This window comes from Xiphophorus couchianus, chromosome 4, assembly GCF_001444195.1.
Source record: "Xiphophorus couchianus chromosome 4, X_couchianus-1.0, whole genome shotgun sequence".
NCBI classification, from domain to species: domain Eukaryota; kingdom Metazoa; phylum Chordata; class Actinopteri; order Cyprinodontiformes; family Poeciliidae; genus Xiphophorus; species Xiphophorus couchianus.
Window position 1 is genome coordinate 8,404,688 of NC_040231.1, and position 14,732 is coordinate 8,419,419.

General features: G+C 40.1%; 1 protein-coding gene and 1 long non-coding RNA gene across 2 annotated transcripts in view; one reads left to right on the top strand and one right to left on the bottom strand.

The window, feature by feature from the left end:
* tox3 (TOX high mobility group box family member 3) overlaps nucleotides 1–14,557 on the top strand; it is a 57,409-nt gene extending 42,852 nt beyond the window's left edge. The window contains exons 4-7 of the mRNA XM_028015611.1: nucleotides 11,026–11,289; nucleotides 11,433–11,663; nucleotides 11,743–11,823; nucleotides 12,183–14,557. Coding sequence (XP_027871412.1) covers nucleotides 11,026–11,289; nucleotides 11,433–11,663; nucleotides 11,743–11,823; nucleotides 12,183–12,998 — 1,392 coding nt within the window. The 3' untranslated portion in view covers nucleotides 12,999–14,557. The remainder of the gene's footprint in view (nucleotides 1–11,025; nucleotides 11,290–11,432; nucleotides 11,664–11,742; nucleotides 11,824–12,182) is intronic.
* LOC114143523 (uncharacterized) overlaps nucleotides 544–14,732 on the bottom strand; it is a 92,809-nt gene continuing 78,620 nt past the window's right edge. Inside the window, exon 3 of the long non-coding RNA XR_003595266.1 lies at nucleotides 544–751. This is a non-coding gene — a long non-coding RNA (uncharacterized LOC114143523). The remainder of the gene's footprint in view (nucleotides 752–14,732) is intronic.

Below are 14,732 nucleotides of genomic sequence, written 5' to 3' on the forward strand. Positions count from 1 at the left end.
GGACTCAAGGCCTCCAAATACGGGTCGCGCTAACCACTACGCCACCACAGCACACCCAGAATAAAATATTTTTAGCATAAATTTGATTGTTTTTAGTAGTACAAGTAGTCATAGTAGTGTTACAGATGATATTAAATTTGTTTTATGCTTTTAATGGAGACCTACTCTTATTTAGTGATGCTGTGCTTCCACACAGATTGTAAGCTGTTGTAAAATATGTTTTTTGGTATTCAAAGCAATATTTGGTTTTGGCTCTTATTGTGCCGTTTTACTGGTAGTTTTGTTTTTGTTTAAATATCTATAGCTCAGATGTCACATAAAATGAGTTGAATGAATTAACCGAAGTTGGTGGTTCAGCCAGTTTGGGTTTTTACAACCTGAGATCCAACACAGAGCCATGCTGCTGATTACATCATGCTTTGGTTATTTTCAGATCTATTAATAACCACATAAATCACCTAATTCATCTCATTATCCCAGCAAACAGATGCTCCTATGTCTCTATCTTAATTTATTAATGCCATTTTAAACAACAAGGGATGTTTGAGAAAATTTCACAATCCTCAGTAAAACTGAAGCTAACCCTGCTTAGAGCAAGATTTATCAACACCATCTGGCAATATTAAAATAGCCACAGTTTTTAATAAGTGAGTCATAAACAGTGTTATACTGTTTATGACTGTTTATGAGAGGGGAAAAACATCAACATTACCTGGAACTTTATCCACCGACCTTTTCTCTAAGACAGGTCCTATCAAAATAAATAGTGGGAACACAAGAGACGTTAATCCAGTGTTAATTTGATGTTAAAAAACTTTCATTCAATGCAAACTTAACAGCTTTTTCGTAATAATTAGACTGATCCAAAACAACGGCAGTGGAACGAGAAGGAACTGGTTCTAAACAAACACTGGAACCAGTTTAGCACTAGAACCAATTAGTTGGTAAAACAACTGAAAACAAAACATTTTAAATAGATGAACAAAAAAAATGCAGTTATTGTGTATGGTTTTAATAGTAATTTCTTTTTTTTTTTAAAAAAAAAAAAGCAACACTAAGTGTGGAAAATTTGATTGCGTTCATTAATTCAACTGTATCATCTCAAGTTTGTTGTTTAGATATCCTTGGCAGATTTCCAGTGAGTACAATACCTTCACTACTGTCTGGTCAAAGCCCACTATATCCTGAATGAAATGGAAAATGTGAGCACTGTTGCAGAAAGCCTGTTTTTCTACACATCCCTCTTATCTCCCTTTCAAGCCACGAAGCACTGACATGAGTTGTACATCAATTTAAGAGAGTGGATTTTTTTTTCTTCTTTTTTTTTTTTGCCCCCTTCTCTTTCTTTTTTTTTTTTTTTTTTTTGAGATTTCTTGTTTATTTGTTTATCAGGAGAACATACATTGATATTACATACATTTTGCACAGCTTACATGACTTCTCCAATTTTTTTTTTTTTTTAACACACAACGAACATAAATCCCCGTACTGACATAACAAAAACGAGACCAAATAAGTAAAATTACATAAAAATTAAAAATAAAATAAAAAAAGGGGGTGGCAGGGGGGATGAGGGGGTTGGACGGCATTGAGAGCCTAAAAGGCAACAGCACCTTACTCAATTGTTCTGTAAATTTTAGTACCATGACATGATGGGTCAGTCACATCAAGATATGCATTATAAAGGCAGAGATTTTAAGTATGTCACAAAAGGTGCCCACTTGTGAGTAAATTTTGCTGAACTACCTTTCACTGTTAATAAAATCTTTTCTATCCTTAAGCATGATCTTACAGTATTAAGCCATTGTGAAGTAGATGGAGATATAGGAGATTTCCAGCAGAGTAAAATGCAGCGTCTGGCAAGGAGAGAACAGAAAGCCAAGACCTCCCCCTGCAGGGGCGACAGATTAAGTGAGGTCCCTGGAACTCCAAAAATGGCAATTAGTGGATCGCTTCGGATCTGGATTCCAAAAACCCCTGAGAGTATGGAAAAGACATAGTTCCAAAATTTTTGTAAGCTCGGGCAAAAGAAAAACATATGACTTAAGTTGCAGGGAGAGGTCTGGCATCTGTCACACTGGTCTAAAATCGAAGGAAAAATTGTAGATAGACGGGATTTTGAGAAATGGACTCTGTTTATCACTTTAAACTGTACAAGCTGTAATCTGGCACATGGTGTGCTTTGACGTATACTGAGAATAACTTTATCCCACCATGAATCAGACAGTTTAACGCCCAATTCACGTTCCCATAGAGTTCTGGTTTTACCCGATGAATCGGGCTCAATTCCCATAAGCTTGCCATATATATTAGAAAGGGGTGATTTCAGATTGGGTGTCAAAACTAGAAGGTCGACCCATGGTGGATCAACAGGAAGAGTTGGGAAATTTGGGAACAACGAAGAAATACAATGTCTAATTTGGAAATAGAGAAACAGATGAGAAGTAGGTAGGTTAAATTTCGAGGACAACTCCGAAAAACCAAGAAATAGACCATCTTTGTAGAGATCTCTCATTGTACAAATGCCTCTCTCATGCCAAACTCTGTAGCCAACATTAGTGGTCGCAGGAGAAAATAAAGGATTTTTTAATAACGGCATTTTAATAGAGGGAGACATAAATTTAAAATGAGACCTAAATTGTGACCAGATCTTAAGTGTAGAGAGCACTATAGGATTTGTAATAACAGAGGATAGTTTAATTGGTAGTGATGAATAGATAATTGAGGCAGGTGACAAAGATGTAGAAATCGATTGAATTTCAAGTTTACACCAGATCAGATTAGGTGAATTTAGCCAATAAATCAATTTATGAATATGTGAAGACCAGTAATACATTGCAAAATTGGGTAAGGAAAGACCACCACTCGTGGTGAACTGCTGCAAGAGAGAAAGCCTCAATCTGGGGGCCTTATTGTTCCACAAAAATGAAGAAACCATCTGATCGAGGGACTTGAAGAATTGTCTAGGCAAGAATAGAGGGATACATTGAAATAAAAAAAGAAGTCTAGGTAGAACATTCATTTTAATAACATTAATCTTGCCAATTAGTGAAAGAGGGAGAGAGTTCCAACTCTTAAAATCTGATGCAATTTGAGAGACTAGGGGGGCAAAATTCTGAGAAAACATTGAGGGCAGAGTACGTGTAATATTAATTCCCAAGTACCTAAACCCTGAGGGGCTGAGTCTAAAAGGAATGTCAGGAAGCCCAAGTTCCAATGCCAATGAGTTTACTGGGTAGCATTCACTTTTAAGCAAGTTAATTTTGTAGCCGGAGAAAGATCCAAATTTTTCAAGAATATCCAAAATTGGAGGAAGACTATGTAAAGGATCTGAAACATACAAGAGAAGGTCGTCTGCATATAAGGACAGTTTAAGTTCAACACCAGAGCGGATAATTCCATGAAAAGAAGAGAGGGATCTTAGCGCAGCAGAAAGAGGTTCAATGGCTAACGCAAACAAGAGAGGAGAAAGAGGACAACCCTGTCTCGTACCGCGTCCCAACGGAAAATAATCAGATTGGACGGAGTTGGTGACAATACAAGCCTGAGGAGATGAATAAAGTAGCTTGATCCAGGCCAAAAACCTCCCCCCAAAACCAAACCTTTTGAGAACGGCAAAGAGGTACTCCCATTCTACTCGATCAAAGGCTTTCTCGGCGTCAAGAGAAATGATCACCTCCGGAGACGTGGAGGAATGAGCTGAAAAAATTGCATTCAATAGTGTACGAATATTAAAGAACAAATGACGACCTTTGATGAATCCATTCTGTTCATGCGAAATAATCTGAGGAAGCACCATCTCAAGCCGAGTTGCGAGTATTTTAGCTAAAATTTTAAAATCCACATTCAAGAGCGACAGGGGCCTATAAGACTCGCAAGCAGTAGGATCTTTACCCCTCTTCAACAGGAGAGAAATTGAAGCCTGAGCCAACGTGGGGGGCAACAGGCCACGCCCCAGGGACTCATTATAGACCTCGAGAAGAAGAGGGGCCATCTTGTCTTTAAATTTCTTAAAAAATTCGGCAGAAAATCCGTCCGAGCCGGGAGCCTTACCACTCTGCATATTATTGATTGATGTAAAAATTTCTTCCAATTTGATGGGAGCATCAAGTTGATCAGAAACCAATTTACTTAACCTAGGGACGTCAATATTCTGAAGAAAGGCAAATAACTCATCTGAGCCCGATTGCAGTTCAGATTTATACAGATTACAATAAAATTTCTTAAAAATGTCACTGATAGAAACAGGATCGGAAACGAGATTGCCCAACTGATCCTTGATTTGAGATATTGTGCGAGAGCTAGCTTTGCGTTTCAGTTGGTGTGCCAGGAGCCTACTTGGTTTTTCTCCATGCTCATAATAAGAGGCTCGAGATCGAATCAAGAGACGCTCCGCATCAGAAGTTGTTAGGAGATCAAGTTCAGTTTGAAGATCCAGTCGTTGCTTCAGTAAAGCGAATGACGGATTAGTGGCATTTTGCCTGTCGATTTCCTGAATTTTTGTTGATATTTCTGATATTTTAGTACGGATATTTTTATTAGCATTAGCTGAAAAAGAAATAATCTGACCCCGAAGATAGGCTTTTAATGTTTCCCATAATAATGAGAAAGAAACTGTGTCGCTCTTGTTAAACGTAAGGAAATCATCAATTGTTGATAGGATAAATTTATTGAATGCTTCATCTGATAACAGGAGACTATTAAATCTCCAACAAGGGCAAGAACGGGGTTTATTCATGAAGTTTATATCAAGGCTTAAAGGGGAATGATCAGAAATAATAATCGGATAGTATTCAGAAGATGTGGCTCTATGCATTAAAGAGCCATCAATAAAAAAATAATCTATACGGGAATAGGACTGGTGTACCTGAGAGAAAAAAGAATACGTCTTAGTTAGCGGATTACGTGCCCTCCATGGATCTACATACCCATTTTGGGTCATAAAGTCCGAAATTGATTTAGACATATTTGACTGCGTAGAGGCCCGAGATGAGGAGCGATCTAATGCTAGGTTCATTACACAGTTCAAGTCCCCAGCTAGAATCAACAAATGAGTGTCAAGAAAAGGAAGTGTGCTAAATAGATTATTTATAAAATCAGGATTATCAAAGTTTGGTGCATAAATGTTCACTAATAAGACAGGGGTATGGAACAGACTACCTGCAATTATAAGAAATCTGCCATTTGTGTCTCGCATTATTTTTGATGCTGTGAAATGAACCTTCTTATTAAATAATATGGCTACTCCTCTAGCTTTCGAGTTGAAGCCCGAGTGGTAAATCTCTCCAACCCATGAATATTTGAGCCTGGACCAATTTGCATTCTGCAGATGTGTTTCCTGTAGAAATACTACATCAGGGTTTAGGCGCTTCAGATGAGAGTTTATTTTAGATCTCTTCACTGGACTATTAAGACCTTTAACATTCCAACTTAGGAATCTAACAGATGCTTTCAAATCAACAGACATGTGACCAGTTGTTTATAACAGAAGTTGAAAGATATCGCCACCCCCTCCATCCCCAAGAAGGGAAAAAAAAAAAAAATCACAAAAAACAAAAGAAAACATATACAAACATTTTCCCCCCCACCCCTTACTTGCACTCTGCCCTTCCCCAAATGAAGGGACCGTGCAGACTCCAACAGGAGCCACTTTAAACTTATCCTTACAGCCAAACAGCGCAACAACAACAAAAAAGCTCCCTTTAATACTAGGCGACTCCTGCAGAATCAGCAGAATAGAGAGAAAATTTAAATATACAATAGGCACTATTCTAGGAAATCAACAACACCTGCAGAAAACATCCATCATTTGAATTACACAAGTAAGCCCCAACTATTTCGAAACAGTCCGTTTTTTCTTTTTTCCTTTCTTCCCATTTCTCCTTAATGTGAAAATATTACTTAACCAGACAAAACAAAGTCCCCAGAATGTGAAACAAATCCTTATGATTATAGCTCTCACTTGGTAATGGACTTGATGTAGATATTAGCCTCCTCAGGAGAGGTGAAAACTCGCGTAGTTCCACCATGGGTAATCCGCAACCGGGCCGGATGGAGCAAGCCGAACCGGACCCCCTCAATGCCACGGAGTCGGCGACGGCAATCTGTAAAGGCAGCCCGTGCTCGGGCCGTCCTAACAGTATAATCGGGGAAAACGAAGATGATCGTACCGTTCATCTTAATCCGCTGCAGTTCCCTTGCCTTCGACAGGATTTTCACACAGTCAGAGTAGTAATGTAGCTTAGCTACGATGGGGCGAGGGCGCTCACCTGCCTTGGGTTTCGGGATCGGGATACGGTGAGCGCGGTCGAGCAACGGTTCCTCCGCGAAACCGAAGGCTTCCTTTAGCAACCGAGAGACCGCAGCCGTCGAAGCCGATAAAGGGTCGTCCTCCGGGACACCAATGATGCGGATGTTCTGACGCCGGGACCGGGACTCCAAGTCATCACATTTGTCCTCCAACTGTGCCACAGTTTTAGTAAGGCTGTCCACTGTCTTCCGGAGGCCAACGATGTCATCAGTGCAGGTGGATAGGGATTTCTCCATCTCAGCAACCGTTACGTTTAGCCCCGTAAAACTCTCCTGCACCGCAGTGAGGCCAGAGGACAATTCCTTCTTGAAGGACAGCAGCTCGGACTTAATCGAAGAAAGACTTTCACCAAGAACAGCATGAAACTCTGCTTTAAGTATAGCAGTAAAGTCATCCCGGAGAGCCGCAAGCAGCTCCTGTTTAAGACTGCTGACATCGCTAATTGCAGCGGCTCGGGCCGCCGCCTCCGACACAAGAGTTGACTCAGCACAGGCCGAGGACTCACCACGAGGGGCAGGCCGCAAGTGGGACTGAATCGAATTTCCTCCTTTAACCGGCTTTGGTGGCATTTTAGTGTCCAAAAAAAAAGGATAGTGTTCAATGTATTGGTTAGTTATCGTTTGAAGTCGAAGTTGAGAAAATGTGCCAGGTAATAACCAAAAAAAAAAACAGCTAACCCGCAGGAGCACGCCAAGACACGACTTACTCCACCGCCATTCAGCCGGAAGTCGCCCCCTTCTCTTTCTTGACAGCAATTGTGACATATCGGGTCAGTCAGAAATGAAAAATATTCATGCAGGCATGCAATACTTGTAATGAAGTCTCAGCTTGACCTTCTGCATGATTGATTTTGTAATTTACTTTTTTGTAAGGTTCTCAAACAGAAATGATGTCATGTTGAACAAGTTTTAAATACACATAATCTATAAAAGAGAAATGGTAGAGAGGGGTATGGGTCAGTGGCTGTAGCAGACCGTGGGGAGGAGAGGGAGCCTATCGGCCTGCGAGTTCGAGAGCAGAGGCGAGCAGAATGAGGGAGATATGTTTTTAAGTGCAGGTTAGGGGTGTACGAGACATATAGACTGATTTTTTTTAAGACAGTGAAGTGTGTTTGACTGAGATGGCACAGAGGGGAGGAAAAAAAATCATCTTCTGCTGTTCTAGCCTTTACCGGCATTCAACATTCCATTTTTCTCATTTGGCTTAAGCACAGGCTTCAGCAGGTTGCAGAAAATGGAGGGGAAAAAACCCCCGATGTACCCGTTTAGAAGCAGCGTAAAGGAATATGTGCAGAGCGCTGATAAACTATCTTTAATAGGACTGACCTTTCATGCTGGCGAAAGTTACTGGGGGATTCATCCTTATAATTACCATATAGATGATTTTACCCCTCTCCTGCCATGGAACATTTCCAAGAGCTCTGGCATTGATTGAATGGAAATTGAACTTGTTAACATTCTTTTCAGCCTGTTACAGCTTGGCACTACTGTTCATAAATTCCACCCAAATTCAGATTTCCAGTATCTTAAAAAAGACTCGAGGCTGTTTTCATGGGCATCAGTGTTGAGATTTTTATCACCCACTGAATGCAAAACGTTGCATTCAGTCCCGCTGCAGTGTTTACTGTGGAAAAGGTTTAGCACATTGTCAATACTTTGTGATTTTATTTATTTTGTCCTTGCCTCCTTGTTTGGAGTTTAAGTGGCTCCAGCAAACAGGACTGGAAACATTGTTTGCTTTATATGAAGCATATGACTGGCAGCATTGTGTTGTTATTGTTTGCCGTTTCATCTTTGACTTAGAAAACAACACAGTAGGGAATATTACAAATGGCATTTACATTCAGAAACCCTTTAATGATTAGACAGAACATTTCAGCTTTATAGCAACACACACAAAGACGGAAACACACCCACACAAACATGTAATTCTAAATAAGGGGGGCACATCTGGCCGCTGTGTTCTCAAGATAAAGACATATTTGCAGTTAAATGATCATTATCAAAATATCTCACTGCTCTGACTGCTGGTGATACTGCAATCAAAATGCAAATGAGCAAGCTCAGGGACAGAAGTAAACATAAATTTGTCACATTTATATTCACAATCAAGACATCTGTTACTTAATATCTCTAATTTGTCAAGCTTTCCTTTAAATCAGGAATTCTAATCCTGGAATTTCTTCAAGATGCACTGATTAGGATTTTTTTCTGCGTTTTTCTTTTAATTTATGACTTAAAGCATGTGTTCCGAATCAGACCCACACAAAATTTGGAAATAAATAAATTGCTATGTTATATAGTCTATATATTTTTTTGTCCCTAAAACTCTGAAGGTCCCTTCAATTGGTCAAATACTTTATTTGCATGCAAATAAGGAACGGTCCCTAAATATATCATCCAAGCAGTTCTATGCCATTGCAGTATTGAGTGCTTTGATACAATATCCAGTGCAACTCTGTCCCCAAATTTTATCTGATTTTTACTCAACCAAAACAAACCATATGATCTATATTGTTAAACTGTGAACAGCGGTGTTTGTTTTGCTGAATGTGCAGCATCTATCTGGAAGCCAATTGGGAAAAATTCACCAAATTACTAATCAGAATTGTCAACATCTTAAAGTCAAATCTGGTCCTTAAGAATTGTCCAAAAATGTTATTACTGTATACAGATGACCACAACTAATGGTGTGTGCCTTTGATAATTGCAGATGCAGACAGAACAAACTGTAAACCATTTACTGCTCAGTAATGACAATGGCCCTTGCTGAAATGTAAATCATAGTTGTTTGGTTGCAGGTCTGTTTACAGCAACATTTATTTGCAAGATTTCCAAATGGGCAGTATCACAACCTTATTGCTTTGATTTATTTCCCCAGCTTTGCCCCACCTTGTGTAGAAACCTGCTCGCACTTGTAAATATAAATCTGTTCTCACTTGGCATATTGTATTTATGATAAGCAGGAGACGCAGCATATGAGAAAGAAATGGATTGTAGATCCAATATGTGCTGTCTGCAATAGTGTTACAATATTGTTTTTGAAGACGGGCATTCATAAGGTTCTTTCAATAAAGCCAGGTGCATGGGTTTATGATGTGTTGATGTTGGGAGAGATTGAGTTTGCGCTGCTGAATACCAGATGGATGAACGCAGGGAGAACAAATCACCTTTTCTGTTCAAGTCTCCTTCTCTGTTTCATGTCAGCTCTGCTGGCTCCCTGATCAGTCTTCCCTCTGGAGAGCTAGCAGAACTTGTAATTTCATTATTGTCACAATCAGTGTAAACATGTTGTTTGTAACATTAAGAGACTTTGAAGTACTCAATGTTTTAGTTTGACTTGTAGAAAGTCTTTGGCTTGATACCTTCAGATTATGATTCTTTCCAGTAAAGCATGTGGCATGAAAGGTACACTTCTGCAGCGTTGCAACCTAAATTAAGGCACATATGTGTTACTAGGCTAACTTTGTGGTATGTACAAAGACTGTTCAATGTGCCTTTTAAAACTGCAGACAACAGTTCCTTTGTGGCGTTAAAGACTGGTAAATCTAAGCTCTGAGCTATGATTTAACCGAGAACTGAGCTGGGTGGCCATCCAATACTTATTTGTCAGGATAATTTATCATTTCCTGTAAGAGACATTTAAGAGTCAGGACATCTTGACATGAGATCTTCCACATAGCAATCCACAGAATCGAATGACCCATTTTCAGGTCTGGAAAAGGGAAACAGGTTGATGAGTTTGTGCAGGAGGGTGTTACACTGAATACAGCTTGAGCTCAGAGATGAGTCTTATACAGACAGATCAAGGCGCATCAGGAACATTAGTAATAACTGCAATGACACAAAATGCATGACTATCTGCAGAATCTGTATCAGGTTCCTCTTTATGCAGATCATTTACTTTACTTAAAATCAATTTTGTCACTCTTGTAGGTTATAAAAATAAATGTGCTCAAAAGTTCCCTTTTGTCTTATAAATCAAGACATATTTAGACAAAAAATGTTCTTATTTATAATAACCTCAACAAGCCTTCCTGAAAAAACAAATGCAGTGGAGAAAGACTTGCATCTTCTTTTATCAAGTTAAAATTGGTGCTAATTCTCACGTTTTGTAAATTCAGCATTATTCAGTACTCCCCAATATTTATTACAATTGAAGTTGGTTCATAGAGACCACCTGTCCAAGTTCAACTGCATAAGGGTCTACTTGATCTACATGACTTGATAATCCCTATGCAATTTTTGGAGCTAGGTTTTCCATACCTTGACTAAGGTCACTGACTTAAAACAGTCCATCAAACCTTTATTTGGAGTCTTTAATCCAGTGGGTTAGCAAGATAAACATATTACCTACCCAGAATATTGGGTTAGGTTCTTGTGGGTCTCTTTTGGCAAGCTTTGCTATATTAATGAGATAAAAAACCACTGCCTCCCTCATCCCTATTAATCTGTCTTTCAGACATCATATCTTTTCTAAGTCTTAAAAAGATTCACTGTTCTGCTCCAAGTCATTATGTTAAATTTGATTGAATCTGTGGTGCTTTCCTTACATGTTATTCATAACTTAGGAATGCTTTCATTGCATTAAAGCAGATTGGTTTTATATTGATTTGGTTATCAGCTGTTTGTATTTTTTTTTGTCTTTATGAAAATGTTTCAACTTTAAAGGCAGTATTATCGTCTCATCTTACCCTGTCTTTATTTTTCCTCTAGAATGTTGGGCCCGGTCATCTGCGTCAGTACCCATCTGACCCGTCCATGGTCATGAAGTCCATCATTAGCATGAACAGTCCTAATGGCATGATGTCACGGAATCAGCTGTCCACCATCAACCAATCGCAGCTCAACGGACAGCTGAGTTTGAACATGGCTGGACCCAACATCAACCACACATCGCCATCGCCCCCTGCCAGCAAGTCAGCCACGCCGTCTCCATCCAGTTCCATCAACGAAGATGACCAGGAGGACAGCAACAGGGTGAGTATCTTCCCATGTTCAGTGGCTTCTTTAAAAACAAGTGTAACTTGACATAAGTGTAAGGCAATGAATGCACAGTGGCGTGAGAACCTATTTTACCAACTTTAACTGGGTTTTATTTTTAAACTTTTCTTACGTTTAAGGTTATTGGGGAGAAGCGGCCAGCCCCAATCGATCCCACAAAGAAGCCCAAGACTCCTAAAAAGAAAAAGAAGAAGGATCCCAATGAGCCACAAAAGCCGGTTTCTGCCTATGCCCTGTTCTTCAGAGACACCCAGGCTGCAATCAAAGGTCAGAACCCCAACGCTACCTTTGGCGAAGTGTCCAAGATTGTAGCCTCCATGTGGGACGGCCTTGGAGAGGAACAGAAGCAGGTATTGTAAAATTTTGATTTCGTCATCTGAACGTATCTGCAATTTTTACTCATTTAGATCTGCTTCTGTCTCTTTAAAGGTTTATAAAAGTAAAACAGAAGCTGCCAAGAAGGAATACTTAAAGGCCCTCGCTGCTTACCGTGCCAGCTTGGTCTCCAAGGTAAGAACCCTTTGTTTGTTTACCTCAGAAATGTATTTAACAAAGAAATATTTTACTTGTGGGTAGAATACCCAAAATTGTATTCAAGTAAGAATGGCACTACTTCAAATTATTTTTACACAAGTAAAAGTAAAAAAGACTTATGAAACTAATAAAAACTGCTGGTGTCCACCGAGTTTGTTCATCATTCAGGGAAGTTACTCATAGTGAGTGAAGTGTACATCATAATAACGTTCCTCAAGTAAAAGTAAAAAGTTCAGCATAGTAAAACATATTCCTAAAAGTAATTGTTTTTTCAGAAAAGTTACTCAAATAAATGTAACTAGTAACTACCCTTCATGTTTCTTCACTTTTTCCAGGCTGCAGCAGAATCAGCTGAAGCTCAAACCATCCGAACCGTTCAGCAGACCCTGGCCTCCACCAGTCTGTCCCCTGGCCTGGTGCTGCCCACGCCCCACAACCAGCACCCTGCCATGCCGTCGGCTTCCCAGGCCCTGCAGCAAGCACTGCCACGGGCCATCGCCCCAAAGCCTCTGCAGATGAGACTAGGGGGCAGCCATGTCGTGACTTCAGTCACAGTTTCCCACCAGAACATGTCCTCCGGGATGCCTCAGCAGCTGCTGGGCCAGATGGGTGCCGGTGGGCCCATGGCGGCAGGCGCACAGTCCACAGCCGTGTCTCAGATGAGCCCACCCATGCAATCAGTGCAGCAGCACACCATGCAGCAGCTCCAGCAGCAGCAGCAGCAACAGATGCAACAGCACCTCCAGCACCATCAAATGCAGCAGCAGCAGATGCACCACCAACAGATCCAGCAGCAGATGCAGCATCAGCATTTCCAGCACCACCTCCAGCAACAGCTGCAGCAGCACCACATGCAACAGCAGCAGCAGCAACAACAGCAACAGCAGCAGCAGCAGCACATGCAAATGCAGCACATGCAAATGCAGCATCAACTGCATCAGCAGCAGATTCAACATCTCCAGCAGCAGCAGCAGCAACAGCAACAGCAGCACCAGTCGCAGTGTTCTCCACCGCAGCACTCTCCTGGTACGCCACATTCAGTGGGAGGCTCCGCGTCTCTTGGTAGTCCGCAGCCAGCCCCTCAGCAACATCCCCACCCCTCCCAAATCCAGGCCCACGCACAGGTCCTCTCCCAGGTCAGCATCTACTGAGCCAAATGGAAATCCTAGGAATAGAATAAAAGCATCACTCCATGTTGCTTTTCTAAGTTGCACTTAAGAAGTGTGTAAAATTTAGAATGTTATATAAAGAACCTGTTTATTGTTGTAGACAGATATGCACATACATGTACAGGGGGGGTCACCATGTTAGCTGGGGGTTTTGTCTATGAAATAGGCTGAGAACTGACAGCAGCCTGCCAGGCTGAGCGCCCAGTGGTTGTTTGTGACGTCTTTCAGTTGTTCGTTTGAACCGACCGGCTTCACAAAATGCTGAAAGACGTTTATCTCCCACTATTTTATTTAACAATAAAGCTTTATTTATGAGGCCAGAGATGTGAGATCAGTACAGCGCGGGGATATTTGGAAAACATTTTTATCACTCCTTGCTTGGACTGAGTGACTCACTAGATCTTCGTTGGAAACCAGGAACCCACACACCAAGTCTTTGTTCCCACACTGGCCAGTATATACAAGACTTTCTTTCCTCCATCTTTCTTGCAGATCTAACTGTTCAAGTCATCACACGGGAGGTGGCTCGGTGATATTTAAAGACACTTTCAAGCTATGTCACAAAAGCAGACAATGTCTTTGAAGAATGAAGAGAACTGGAAATAAAAGGTCTTTGGAAGCAGTTATCTGGATGAATGACTGAACTGACAGAGACAGAAACTGCCATAAATCATTTATGTCATCACACCATCAAACTGTAGCTGTAATCTGCTGTACATGTTTTGTAGAGAGGGGAGAGACGAGATCTCCTGTTTGCAGCAATTCACCCTCCAGACGATTTGCCCAAAAGTGTGTAACTGGCTTTTCCCACCCTTTCCCCATCCAAAAAAAATAACTTCTTTAATTAATCTTATTGTTTTTATGTCAAATGTATAACAGTTAAATTATGTTTTTTTTATTATGCGTAAGAAAGGGGATATTTTATGGTAAACACAGATTTCTGGATCAAGGTAGATGATTTAAGGATCCTTGTATTTTTACTCTGCTTACCAACACTGACATTGATGGAAAAATACTGCAGAGCCAGTTTGTTGCACTGCCAAAGCCAACTCAAAAGATATTGGAGTTTGTTTTTGTGGGATTTCTTTTTGTTTGCCAGTTGTACAAAAGTTCACGAGGGAAAAAAAGAAAATGTAAATTTTTTCATATCACCTGTTGTAAAGTTTTAATATGTGAGGCTTTAATTAAAACATTGTTTTAATGACCTGTGGATTGCTGTATCACATAGCGCATTTCTGCTCTTTTATACTTTTTTATGAGTTCCAATAGCAATTAATTTTCTTTGTATTTTGCTTACAAACCAAGTACAGTTGAAAACTGTCCCTAGGATAAATGCATATTGGTATGGAGTTCTTGGAAAAAAAAAAAAAAGATGTTTGCAGCTTAAAGTAGGAAACGTAATTTAATGTTGGAGTTTTTTGCGGAGCCATGAAGACAATTCCAGAGACATTCCATCAGTAATATGATCGTAGCCATAATTTTGTATGAAGTATTATATATTTCTTTGTGTCTCTGTTTAAAATTAAACTATCAATCAAATATTTATTCGGAGGAATCAGTTTTTTTTAGGCCTTCATTTCTTTAAAATGCTTTTACATCCCCTTGTTAGCTACTAAATGCAAACATATTACAATACCTGGCAAATGCTTTTTAAAAAAATAATAATTAAACTTTTTTCACGTTTTGTTATATTGTAATCCAGACAGACAGGTTAGG